Source organism: Elephantulus edwardii, unplaced genomic scaffold, assembly GCF_000299155.1.
Source record: "Elephantulus edwardii isolate Elephantulus edwardi_28Jun2011 unplaced genomic scaffold, EleEdw1.0 scaffold00424, whole genome shotgun sequence".
In the NCBI taxonomy this organism is placed as follows: Eukaryota; Metazoa; Chordata; class Mammalia; order Macroscelidea; family Macroscelididae; genus Elephantulus; species Elephantulus edwardii.
Window position 1 is genome coordinate 554,448 of NW_006400174.1, and position 13,398 is coordinate 567,845.

Sequence of the window (13,398 nt, forward strand, 5' to 3'; positions counted from 1 at the left end):
TATGAAGGTGATAAGAGGATGCCAAGAGCTGATCTTTCAAAGATCTCTTGAGACAAAAAGTCTCTTTTGGCGCCATGAGATATTTGAAACACCCTCTCCTAGCATTTCCTCGCCTATGAGATTTGAAATTCATACAGATATTAACTTTATATCTGTCTCTACTAATTTTTTTTCTGAGCCCCACGTTGGGCGCCAATTATGCCCCGGCCCCGCGGGGATATTCAACGGTGACCCTAGGAGGGGAAGAAAGAGAATGGGGGGAGGGTAGGAGGCACAAAGCAGGAAGACAAGTCAAGAATCTCTGATCAAGTCTTCATTTTTTTGAAAGCACTCACAGTATATACATAGAGGAGCACAATGGGGGGAGGAGAAGTATGCAATGGGGGAGAATAACATGTCGTTTTCCAGTAAGCTGAAAGTTATCTGGTAAACAGAAACTTAGCAGGGCGTTCTCAGTAAACTGAAACCTATCCTCCCAGGGTGGGGCAACATGTCCAGACATGTCCTTAGAGAATTACAAAATGGCTTCAGCTAGGTAGAAAAAACGGCTTCCAGAAAAGATCAGCAAAGGAAAAGTGGTTGTTGTTGTTGTTAGGTGCCGTCACGTTGAGTGTGACTCATAGCAATCCCATGAACAAAAGCTCTGAACCCAGCCCTGTCCTGCACCATCCTCACAATTCCTGACCCACAAGAGCCCATTGCAGCAGTCACCATGACAATCCACCTAGTTGAGGGTCTTCCTCCCCCTCCCCAGCCCTCCACCCTTCTGAACATCATGTCCTTCTCCAAGGAATAACACCTCCTAGAAACATGTCCAGAGTGTGTGAGGTGAATTCTCGCCTCCAAAAAGCACCGGGCTTCACCATCTACAAGACATATATGTCAAAGGAGAGGAAGACCCTCACTGAGATTATTGACTGGGTGACTTCATCAATGGGCTCTAGTATGTCAGACATGCTGAGGATGGTGTGGGCTAGGGTTCAGGTCAGCTGTTCATAGAGTCGCTACCTTACAACAACAGACTAATCTTGAAACCTCAATTTTCCTACCTATAAAGTGAGCATACATTTTCTGCCTGCCATGTGATCTCCAGACAAAGCTGCACACAGTGTAGATGCCTCTGGGATGCTGTGGGAGGAGTGCAGGTGTCTGGATCCATGCAGAATTTCAGAGCGTCCGTTTTCTCAGTCACCAAGCTGGAGTATGGCCATGTTTTCCCAGGCTGTGGGCTTGCCCCGGCACCATGGTGGCATCCTCATTAATCACAGCTGGTGCCTCACCACCCTGCCTGCCTGTCATTGGCAAAATATAGGAGACCCACTGCATCCTGAGGGTGATGGGTCAGAGCAGGTGACCCCAGCAAAGACACACACCACACAGAGGACCTGCTTATCAAGGAAGGCCCTTGGCACCAGTGAGCTGAGTCCCAGAAGCCTGTCCATCTTCATGGAGCCCACAGAAGAAGGGAGGGAGAACAATTAGACTAGGCCTTCCAGATAGGTGACAGACAACACATCTCATCACGCTTCTCTGAGGACCTTGCTAACAGCAGACCATGGGCCAATTCTGTGGTGTCCCCTAAGGGCCTTCCCACTCACTCACAATCAGGTTTAGCCATGGATGTGGGGACCCATTCATGGTTGTATCCAGGAGCCCCTTTTCCACAAATAAACACGCCCTAAAAGCTGTTTCCAGAGTGGGGAGTTTTTCCTATGGTCCCACCTGCAAGAGTGCTGTGATAAGATGGGCAGTGCCCAAGCGTATTGTTGTTGTTGTGTGCCATGGAGTCAGAATCGACCCATAGCTGACCCTCCCTCCAGCAGGTTTCCAGAGCAGTTATGAGCACTGGAGGAGATTGCCCATCCTCCTGCAGAGCAGCTGGTGAATTTGAACCGTGTGCCTTTGGGATTGTAGTGCAGCTTCTTACCATTAGGCTTCCAGAGCTCACTCCCATCATGTTGATGTTGTTGTTGTTGTTGTGGTGGTGGTGGTGGTGGTGGTGGTGTACCAGAGTTGGAACCAACCCATAGCTGACCTTCCAGCAGGTTTTCAGAGGCAGTAAATTACATGGGAGAAGATTGCCCATCTTTCTCCCATGGAGCAGCTGGTGGCCTCAAATCATGTACCGTCAGGATTGCAGCGCAGCTGCTGTCAATTCTAATGCAACTCATACTGACCCTATGAACAACAGATCTGAACCCTGTCCTATCTTGTGCCATCCTCACAATCTCTAAGCCAATCGAGCCCATTGCCACAATCCGTCTCTCCTATGCCTCCCCCCTCACACACACCTTTCCAAGCATGATATGCCCCTCCAAGGAAATAGCCACTCCTAACAACATAACCCAAGTATGTGTGGCAAAGCTTTGCCAGGTCATGACCATGGTCTTTTCAATCACTTGCTACACATCTAAGAGCTGGACAATGAATAGAGATGATAGAATAAGAATTGATGCCTTTAAGCTGTGGTATTAGAAGAGTACTGACTATCCCATTGGGCTGTCAAAAGAACAAACAGATACATCTTGAGGAAAAGTACAGCCAGAGTGCTCCTCGGAGGCAAAAACGGTGAAGCTTTGCCTCTCACTTCCATCGTCATCTGAAATGTCCACAACTGGTACCTCTTCAAGGCAGACAGGGCAGAGGGCAGGTGACTTGGCACAAGTGCTTGCCAAAGGTCTAGCTTGAGACCCCTTTGATTTAGAGCCCTCACTATTGTGGAGCAAAGGGTCAACCTTGAAGAACAGCAGCTTCCAAGTTTTGCTGGCGCACCTGCCCCAGCCACGAGCCATGCCACTGCCCTGCTTCGCGCTGACACGGGTTGGTACCGGGCCCTCATGCCCACTCAGGTGTGGATAAGATAGCAGGCCCTGTGGGGTGGGGGGAGGCCTCCTGCCCCAATGTCAAAAGTTGGCCATTCTGTGGTGACTATGAGTTCTCAGGCATAACAGGGAAAGAGCCACGTGGGGCATGTCTGGGCTTAGGTTTGCAGGAGGGCTGCAACTGGAAATGTTCATGGGCTACACAGTACTGCCAGGACACCTCAACCTGGCATTGCCAGGGGACTCCCTGTGCCTGCCCACTCCCTCCTTCACGGCCCCTGCCCCATGCCCTGTGCACACATCTGGCACCCTGCACACAGCCCCAGACATACTGACAGTTGCTGGGTTGGAACAAGCCCTTCGAAAGGGCAGGAAATTCTTGCTTCCACCACTCCCTCCCCCAGAGCCATGTGCAAGCCTTGGACTTCTGTGACCTCTCAGGTGGCAAGCTGCTGAATAATGTGAAAAGCTGAGCATGTGACAGAAAGCAGCTGGTGAAATGCCAGGAGGCAAAGGGGCCAGACTTTGACACCCAGGCAGCTGGCCTCCCAGGAGCACAGGGCCTGCCATCCTGGTCACACCAAAGGGCCATCTGCCAGGCTTCCTAGAGCAGGGGCACCCACCCTTGGCTCCTGGGGTAGACGGGGCATTACCCCAGTGAAAGAATGCATGGCATTGGACATAATGGAGTCCACTCAGGCTTTCTCCTCTCATTCATTCAGGTATCAGATGTCTCTACTGGCTACTGACCCTGAGTCAGACACAAGTGATGCTAGAGGGCCCTCAGAGGGCTTGTGGGAACAGTGAGTGAGTGAGAGGGATGGCAAGGCAGGGATGCAGGGGGCAGATGACAAGTGCTGTGGAATAAAGGCAATTCAGAGTGGTGGTGCCAGCCGTGGGGGAATCTGGCCCTGGCAGGCTCCACTGCAGCCACCTGGAGGGGTGACATGAACATACCTTTGGCTTTACCACACACTCACACACACACATACACACACCCAGGTTGCCAGTGTCGAGCTCTGCTACAAAGCCCTGCAGTTCTATCTGGATTACAAACCTCTACTCATCAATGACCTCCTGCTGGCACTGGATCCCCGCCTGGACCATACCCGGACTGTCAGCTTCTTCTCAAATGTGAGTCTGCCACAGTTATTGGTACAGAGAAACAGTGGGTGGCTTAGCGAGCTGCTGGCCGGGGCGTCTGAGGTGTATTCCCATCATACACGTAATTTGAGATGGATTCCAGAGCACTTTCACTAGTCCACTTTTGAAACAGCCTTAGGTCTCAAGTGCTTTCCAGCCAAAGTGTCTCCAAGTGAAATGGGTCTCTCCTGTGGTGTGCATGGGCTCCTGGTGCCAAGGACATGTCCCTGTCAGTGGTGGGACTGAGAGATCGCTCCTCGAGGCAGGCACACGCTCAGAGCTTCAGACAATGCATTCTCCAGAACAGGCCAGTCTAAGCAACTTCAACCCTCTCCCCTGGTTCATTAGGCAGGCCAGCTGGCCTTGGTGAAGCCCTACCTGAGAGCAGTCCAGAGCCACAACAACAAGAGTGTGAATGAGGCACTCAATCAGCTTATGACTGAGGACGAGGATTACCAGGTAGGTGTGGAGCAGGGAGGTCAAGCAAACTTGGGGCCACACTCCTTCATTCCACAGCAGCCCTGCCACATGGAGCAGAGGCATGTGCAGACTGTACCAGCCTTGGACATCAGTAGCTGGAGGCTTGCCAGGCAGCCAGTAGACATATGGGCCACGGATGGGTAAATGGCAGGGGCCTTTCTGAGCACGGGTGGCCTCATAGCCACATTTCCACTGAGCTGTACCTCCTAGGGTTTAAGGATGTCTGTGGATGCCTACAACAACTTTGACCACGTGGGCCTTGCCCAGAAGTTAGAAAAGCACCAGCTGGTGGAGTTCCGGCGCATTGCTGCTCATCTGTACAAGGGCACTAAGCGGTGGGCTCAGAGCATTGAGCTCTGTAAGAAGGATCAGCTCTATAAGGTTTGTGTCCCTGAGCAGTACAGTTGGGTCCATCCTTCCTGCCTTCCTGCACAGCCTTGGGGCAGTTGTTGCTGTTGTTGTGTGCTCTCTAGTCAGGACTGACCCATAGCTGACCCTCCAGTGGGTTTTCAGAGGGAGTAAATCACACAGGAGGAGATGGTCTATCCTCCCACAGAGCAGCTGGTGGATTCGAACTGTATGCCTTGGGGATTGCATCGTGGCTTCTTACCATTAAGCCACCAGAGCTCCATTTTGGGGGAGAGGGGTGGTCCTGTCTCTTCCCTCCCTCTCCATCCCCTCTTTCCCTGTCTTGGACTTCCCCACGAGATTAGCATACAATTGTGTTTCACGATATTAACTGCCATCTTCACAAGGCAACCCTGCTCTTCCAGCTTCCGCCCTGTTTGCTGCTTCCATGTTCCCTTTCCTGTACCTTCCAGCCCTCTGAGCTTCATTGTACTTATATGCCATCAAGTTGTGCCCCACTCAAAACTCACCCTCCAGCATGTTTTCAGAGGCTATAAATCACACAGGAGGAGGTTCCCCTTCATTCTCCCATAGAGCAGCTGTTGGATTTGAACCATGTGCCACTGGGTCGGTAGAACAACTCCTGACCCATTAGGCTTCTAGAGTTCTCCCTATTCATTATTGTTGTTGTGTGCTGTTGAATCAGCACAGACTCTTAGCTGAGCCTGCAGAGGATTTTCAGAGGCAGTAAATTGCCCCAAGAAATTCTCAAGAAGGTAAGGAAAGAACAAGGGAACCAATTTAGAACAGAGGGCAGGAGTTGGGGGTGGTCTGGAAAATTGTTACCATTAGCATGACCATTTGCCAACACTAACAGGAACTCATGTGCTCCAGAATATAACAGTGCTCCAAGGGCTTGATGTTTTTAAACTTATTTTGTGCTTTTACTGTTGTTGATCCTCCTCAGGCTCATGGGAGGCTCTCCTTGCCAGAAGGCAGGAGCGTGGTGGTGGGAGTGCAGGAATCGTGGCAAGCTTTTGGAGTCGACTGCTTTTCCGGGAATGTGTTTGAAGTGCAGGTTTGCTCTGTCCCTGGAGTGAGGCTAGCCAGCCTGGGCCTAGGGTTTGAACCAGGAGGCAGCCTTAAGCCCAAGGCAACTGGGATGAAGTGGCCATGTTGTTCCTGGTTTGGCTGGCTCCTCCTCCTCCTCCTCAGGCTCGTGGGAGGCTCTCCTTGCCAGAAGGCAGGAGCGTGGTGGTGGGAGTGCAGGAATTGTGGCAAGCTTTTGGAGTCGACTGTTTTTCCAGGAATGTGTTTGACGTGAAGGTTTGCTCTGTCCCTGGAGTGAGGCTAGCCAGCCTGGGCCTAGGGTTTGAACCAGGAGGCGGCCTTAAGCCCGAAGGTTCAAATTGTCTTCCTGTCAAACATTCTTCTAGGTGGTATAGCACTGGTCTGTGTGTTGCTGTACAGAGGTAACTCGTGGTTGCTGTGATGCTGAAGCCTGTGACAGTGATGTGCCAATCGTGGTAATGGGCACCCATGGTGGACAGTATTAGATGGAGCTTCCCGACTAAATCAAGCCTGGAAGCAGGAGCGGCATCCACTTCCAAAATGGCTTGCCTCTGGAAACTCTATGTACGAACAGTGCTCAAGCTGTTCATTCATAGGGTCGCTATGAGTCGTCTACGACTCGACGGCATTAAACAACAACAACAAACAACTGTTGTTGATAATATACACACAGAACACTGGCCCATTCAGCCATTTCTACATGCACTATCTAGTGACACATAGCATGCCCCGATCACGTGACCATTCTCACTCTCCTTTTCCAAGTTGTTGTCCCCACTAATAAATCCAGTGGTCCCTGAATTTCCCACTCAATCCTTCAAGGTGCTGTTGCCCATTTAATCCCATATAGCTAGATCTTTAAAAAGCACAATGCAAGTCAGACAGTCTTTTTTTTAACTAATCAATTATTTTATTGCTCAAGTACATTAAGACAAATTTATGCAGCCAAGGCAGAGGCTCTGGATGATTCTTATTTCCAACTGGGGGAAGGACTCTCTTTGTCTTATAGTATGGAGCCAATCAGAAAAATACAGAATGCTTCACAAAATTTGAGTGTCATCCTTGTACAGGAGCCATATCAATCTTCTCTGTATCATTCCAATTTTAGTATATGAGATGATGAAGCAAGCACAGTCAGAGAGTCTTTATTATTAAGCTAAACTGTTATAGTGAGCAATGATGTTAGTTTGAGGACTAAGGTGCACCTGATAAGAGACAGACAATGAATAAGGATGACAGAAGAATTGATGCCTTTGAACTGCAGTGTTAGAGAAGAACACTGAATATCCCATGGACTGCCAAAAGAACAAACAGACATGTCTTTGAGAAGGTGCAGCCAAAGTACTCCTTGGAGGCAAGGATGACGAAACTTCATTTCACATACTTTGTGCATGTTGCTAGGAGAGGCTATTCCTTGGAGAGGAACATCATGCTTAGAAAGGTGGTGGATCAGTGAGAGAAAAGACCCTCAGCCAGGTGGATTGACTGCAGCAATTGGCTTGAGGGTATCAGAGATTGTGAAGATGGCACAGAATAGGACAGGGTTCAGATTTGTTGCTCAAAGGGTCACTGAGTCTTACTCAACTTGATGGCACATAACAATAAACACAGGTAGCTCTGGTGGCTCAGTGGTAAGGAATTGCACTGCCAATGCAAAAAAAAAAAAAGTGTGCCGTTCAAATCCACCAGCTGCTCCACAGGAGAAAGACGGACAATTGACGCCCTTGTAATTTACTGCCACTAATAACCCAAAGTCCGTCCACTGGAGGGTCAGCTATGCCTCGGTTCCAACTTGACAGCCACAGCAACACAGTATGAGAGTTTCAACTTCTTGGCACTTAGGTACTTCCACGTCAAGATTTTAGGAAAAGAAACGAAGTTAAAACTGTTCAGAATGTCAGTGTCTGCCAGTGAGAACTGGTTTCACACCATTCCCTTAAGTGTGCTAATCTAGTTAAGCTGCCCTGGAGAACCACCAGGCCTGTGAAGACACCACCATCACTCTGGCTGGCCTAACCCTCCTGCCCAGTGGAGTAAAGTTGAGTTGCACAAGATGACCCTTTTTGTAACAGTTTGCCCTGCACTGTTTTCAGCTCAGTCCGTGTGTCCTGAACCCAGGAGACCTGCCAGAAGGTCCACAATGTGAGCTGGACATGCCCCAGGGTATAGTTCTCATGTCTTCTCGGGGCTGTTCCTAGGCCATGCGTGCCACAGCTCCAGACTCTGAGTGCACTGCAGTGGTGGCCTCGACACTGGCTCCTTCAGGTCACGCTTCCCCTCAAGTTGCCATCTCTAGTCTTGGGGCTGTCATGTGACATCCAGCCTCACACCCAGGTGGCTGGGGGGCTGGCTGAAGGTGGCAGAGCTGGGCTGTTACCACAGTCTGTGACAGCACCCTGTGCTCTCATGACACACTGTCTCAGTAGCAGCAGACAATCATGTTACCACACAGCTCTCTCCAGTCCAGACTCACTGACCTGGAAGTCCACATAGAGCCATGCGTGCTAAGAAAAGGATTCAGAAGAGCAGCACGGCTTAGCTGTAAACTTACTGAGCATTTTCTCCCAGGAAGCAGTGGTTCTCAGCCAGGGGCAACCTTGCCTCCCAGGGAATAAATGAAATTTTTCTGGAGAAAATGATTTTTACTGCTGGGAGTGCACTGTTTTATCTGACAAACAGAGGTTTGGGTGCTGCTAAACACCCCAGTCTGCAGGTGGCCCTGAGCACAAGAAATGTCTGATCTTAAGTGTTAAGACTGCAATGGTTGGGAGAGCAGTTACAAATGAAATCACCTAAAGGCATACAGTTGGAAACCACCAATGAGCTGCTCCACAGAAGAAATATCAACAATCTCCTCCCATGGGATTCTCTGCAAACTAGCTGGAGGGTCAGCTATGGGTTGGCTCAACAGCACAAAGCAGCAATAGTCTCTGAAGGAGCCCTGATGGTGGAGTGGTGTAGTGTTCAACTGTTAATCCAAAGGTCAAACCAATCAACCACTTCAAAGAAGAAAAAATGCCATCAGCTTCCATAAAGATTGTTGTTGTTGAGTGTCATCAAATTGAGTATGATTCATAGCAACTCAATGAACAACAGAGCTGAACCCAATCTTATCCTATACTATCCTTACCATCTCTAACTCACTCGAGCTCATTGCTCCAGTCACCATGTCAATCCACCAGGCTGTCTTCCTCTCCTTCACCATCCCACCACCTTTCCAAGCATAATGTCCCTCTGCAAGGAACAGTCTCTCCTAACATGCCCAAAGAATGTGGGAAGAAGCTTTGTCATCCTTGCCTCCAAGAAGTATCCTGGCTGCAACCTCTCCAAGATGAACCTTGGACCATATCTTCAATCACCATAAAGATATGGCCTTGGAAACTGTGGGGCTGTTACACTCTGTCCTATAGGGCTGCTATGAGTTGCAATGAAGTTGACAGCAGCAAGTAACATACTCCTGATAAAATGTGGCCACATTGCCATGTGCAGTCGGTAGTGAGTAGCATCCAGGATGGTCATGGAGCCAGAGAAAATGTCTTCGAGAGTCAAGAAGCAAAGAATAAAGCCATGCACAGCATGAATCGTGCCCAGGATTTGTGTTTGCATAGTAGGAACACAAGAAGGTCTGCATATGCTGCTTGGTGAAATGGGCAAACTAAGGTGATCAGACCTGGGGGTTAGGGAGTGGAGCTGCAATGCAGAGGGGACATTGGGCAGGGAGCACCTGAGGTGGCACCTGTGGGCTGGAGGTTGGAAAAGTCTTAGGAAAAAGGTGGTTAAGGGCTGGAGACCCACACATCCAGTGTGGACAAGAGGCCAGCCCTCTGCTCAGCAGAGATCAGGCTGCCTTGAGGAGAAGACCAAGGACTACATCCTAGGTTCTAGCGGACCATATATGATAAAGAGCTTGGTCTTCATCCTAGAGGCCTGAGTATGCTGGCCTGGCAGTCGTACTGTGTTGTTGTTGTTGTCTACTGTTGAGTCACAACCAACTCATAGCTGACCCTCCAGCAGTAACTCATATGTGAGGAGATTGTTCTTTCTCCTATGAAGCAGTCAGTAGATTTGAACCATGTATGTTTAGGTCAGCAGTACAGCTCCTTTACTAAGGTAACTGGAGCTTCCTGGCAGTGACATTAGATGCAGGAATATTTTGGGAGAAGAGGTGCATCTAGAGACAAAAAGGGATAAGAACCAGAGAGATGAGCTGTGCACAACAGGTCTCTAGGAAGATGCTCAGATGCAAGACTATGCAAGACAGATGTGGGCTGCAAGAGAAGGGGGCATGGGGCATGTACCTATAGATTTTCACACTGGAAAAGACCTGCCTACAGGCAATGGGACTTTGGGGTCCACCAGCAGCCAGGGGGTTGGGAATACCTGCTTTCCGGTGATGGCAGCCGGAGCTCAAAGAATGAAATAATCCAGAGGCCAGGAGGACATGAGGCCTGCTGGTCATGAGCCACACAAGTCAAAGGTGGCATTGACCGTAAGGAAGTCACAGCTCTGAGGACATGGTCAGCTGAATTGGTCTGGAGCTGTCCTTGAGTCTCAGCTTGATTTTGACCAACATTTTTAAAAAGAGGCCTAGAGCCTTTGTGGGAACAGCCTAGGGATGAGGCAACTCTGGACTGAACAGCAAGCTGGAGGTAGAGAGGATTCTTCCATGCAATAATCAGGGAAAAGAACCCAGAGCTGCCCTAGGTTGTGGAATTAGGGTGCAGAGTTGAATAGCAGTCACGCTCAGGGGTCTGGAGAAAAAAGTGCAGTGATGTCTGAGGTGGCAGTGGGCACGTGGAGCACCAAGTCACCCTGTACAGGCGACAGCCAGCTAGCTATAGCACCTTCCGCAATTAATTCACCAACGCAGCTGCAGTTTGGGGCTGACTCCCTGTATGTGAGATGAGCTTTGCCTCTTAGCAGTCTTGGGCCAGAGACTTGCTCTGTGTCCTGTCCAAAGGTTGTCATGGAGACAAGAGGAGTTCGTATTCATGTTTGCTACCTGCTGCTGCTGCCGCTGCTGCTACTGTTGTTAGGTACAAGAACGACTCATAGTGATGCTATAGACAACAGATCTGAACCTTGTCCTACCTTGCACAGTTCTCACCATCTCTGACATGCTTGAGCCCACTACTACAGTCACTGTGTCAATCCACTGATTGAGAGTCTTCCTCTCCTTCACCATCCCCCCACCTTTCCAAGTTTAATATCCCTCTCCAAGGAACAGCCTTTCCTAGAGGCATGCCCAAAATGAAAATGAGTAAGGTTTGCTACTTAAGCCATTTCATTTTCTCTGCTGTGATAAGGAAATAAGAGAATATATACAGAAATTACTAACTTACTAACCTTATTAATCATGTTTAAAGTCATGTTATAAAGAAACTAGGGAGCTCAGGTGGCCTAATGGTAAGAAGCTGCAAACCCAAAGGCACATGGTTCCAAACCACCAGCTGCTCTGCAGGAGAAGGATGGGCAGTCTCTTGTGTAATTTACTGACTCTGAAAATCCTCCAGAGGGCTAGCTAAGCTTCAGTTTTGACTCATCTGCACACAACAAAAAAATCTGCTGTATATGAAATGTGTCTTCTCTATGGCAGAAGGTACATGGTTGGTTTGATCATTGTGGATATGAGCTGTGTCCCTGGTTTGACCAGCCTCTAATGGAACATGGACCCCTCAGGAGGAACTGCTGGCACCATTGCTAACATCCCTAGAGTGGCCTGGACCCCTTCTACGTGGGGGTCACTGGCCCTGAGGCCTCTGCACCCCAGGGCTGGCTGCTGAGACAACCCACAGGGCCTTTCCCTGCTGCCTGCAGTTCTTTCTGCCCCCTCGTGCAGGGAATACATGCCTCCCTCCAGAGGACAGGGGCAAAGCAGAGCTCTGCTGTGTTCAGACCCACTCTGCCAGCCAACACAGGGTCCCTAATGGAAGCAGGCAAGTCCCCTTGTCCCTTCCATCTAACTGCCTAAAGTCTCCTGATCTGGGGAGCTGGTCTTAGGGCACCAGGTTCCAAGCTGTACAAACCAGGCTCCAGCTGTGCTCTGCCCAATGGCAGGATGCCATGCAGCATGCTGCAGAGTCCCAGGATCCCCAGCTGGCTGAGCATCTGCTGCAGTGGTTCGTGGACGAGGGCCAGCGGGAGTGCTTTGTGGCTACACTCTTCACCTGCTACGATCTGCTGCGCCCAGATGTGGCGCTGGAGCTGGCCTGGAGGCACGGCCTGGCAGACTGCACCATGCCCTACTTCATCCAGCTGATGCATGAGTACCTCGGCAAAGTGAGTGTACCCCAGCGGGGGCTCCCCACCTTGGAGAGCCGCTGCTGTCCCCTCTCACCTTATGGAGAAGCACCATACCTCTGGGCAGGCTGTAGGAGGCTGCCTTTGGGAGTGGGTTCTTTCCACAGTGCTATGCTGGCTCTCAGGGAGCGCTGGGGCTCAGTGGTAAAGAACTGTGCTGCCAACAAAGGTATGCAGTTCAAATCCACTAGCTGCTCGCGGAACGATGGGCACTTCCTGAAGATCCAGTGAAGCATTGGCTGTGGATCGGTTCTGACTCAATGGTACACAACAGCAGTGCTGGCTTCCTGGCCAAAGCAAACCTGCCCCAGGAACCCCTGCAGGAGATGGCCAGCACTGAGAGCTGAGCACTGCACAGCTGCAGTGATGTCCTTCTGGCCTAGCCTCAGACATGCGGGCAGCACACACACACACCCAGGAGGAGAATGGAGAGGGTTGGCTATGAGGCAGTGAGGCACACAGAGCCCAGCCATGATACGGCCAGCCATGCAGTCAGAGCCGAGGGCACCTCTGTGGGCCCCGGCTGCCTGGCTGCCAGCATACCTGTTGGGACACCCTCTCTTCCAAGTAGGAAGTTTACATGGGTTGAGATCTCTCATGCCTGAGGAGGAGGATGAAGTCACTCCTCTGTCCAGCTGAAGACACTGGGATCTGGCCTCAGAGCCTACAGGGAGAGGAGCTCGAACTCACACCCCCGGCCAAAGTCTGTCCTCTCTTACCACTTCCACTTCAATCACTCAGATGCCACTTGACAGCAGGCTTCCTATGCAGGTTGATGGCCTGTCTAATGAACTGATAGTGTCTGATTTTAAAACTGGGGAGGGGGGAGGAAAAGGAGTGTGTGTGTGTGTGTGTGTGTGTGTGGTGTAAGTGGGTTTAAGGGTGTGTATATGTGACATGAGAGACCCTGTCTAGACCTGGCCGAGCTTCAACCTGTCTCTCTCTCTGGCCGAGCTTCAGCCTGTCTGTCTGTCTGTCTGTCTCTCTCTCTCTGGCTGAGCTTCAGCCTGTCTCTCTCTATCTCTGTCCGAGCTTCAGCCTGTCTCTCTCTCTCTCTCTCTCTCTCTCTCTCTCTGGCCGAGCTTCAGTCTGTCTCTCTCTCTCTCTGGCCGAGCTTCAGCCTGTCTCTATCTCTGGCCAAGCTTCAGCCTGTCTCTCTCTCTCTCTGGCCAAGCTTCAGCTTGTTTCGTGTGTGTGTGTGTGTGTGTGTGTGTGTGTGTGTGTGTGTGTGTGT

At 50.4% G+C, this 13,398-nt stretch overlaps 1 protein-coding gene across 1 annotated transcript in view; it reads left to right on the forward strand.

The window, feature by feature from the left end:
- Positions 1–13,398, forward strand: part of CLTCL1 (clathrin, heavy chain-like 1) — a 279,619-nt gene that overhangs the window by 262,067 nt on the left and 4,154 nt on the right. The window contains exons 27-30 of the mRNA XM_006902527.1: positions 3,825–3,956; positions 4,314–4,424; positions 4,656–4,826; positions 11,922–12,143. Of these exons, the coding sequence (XP_006902589.1) occupies positions 3,825–3,956; positions 4,314–4,424; positions 4,656–4,826; positions 11,922–12,143 (636 nt within the window). The remainder of the gene's footprint in view (positions 1–3,824; positions 3,957–4,313; positions 4,425–4,655; positions 4,827–11,921; positions 12,144–13,398) is intronic.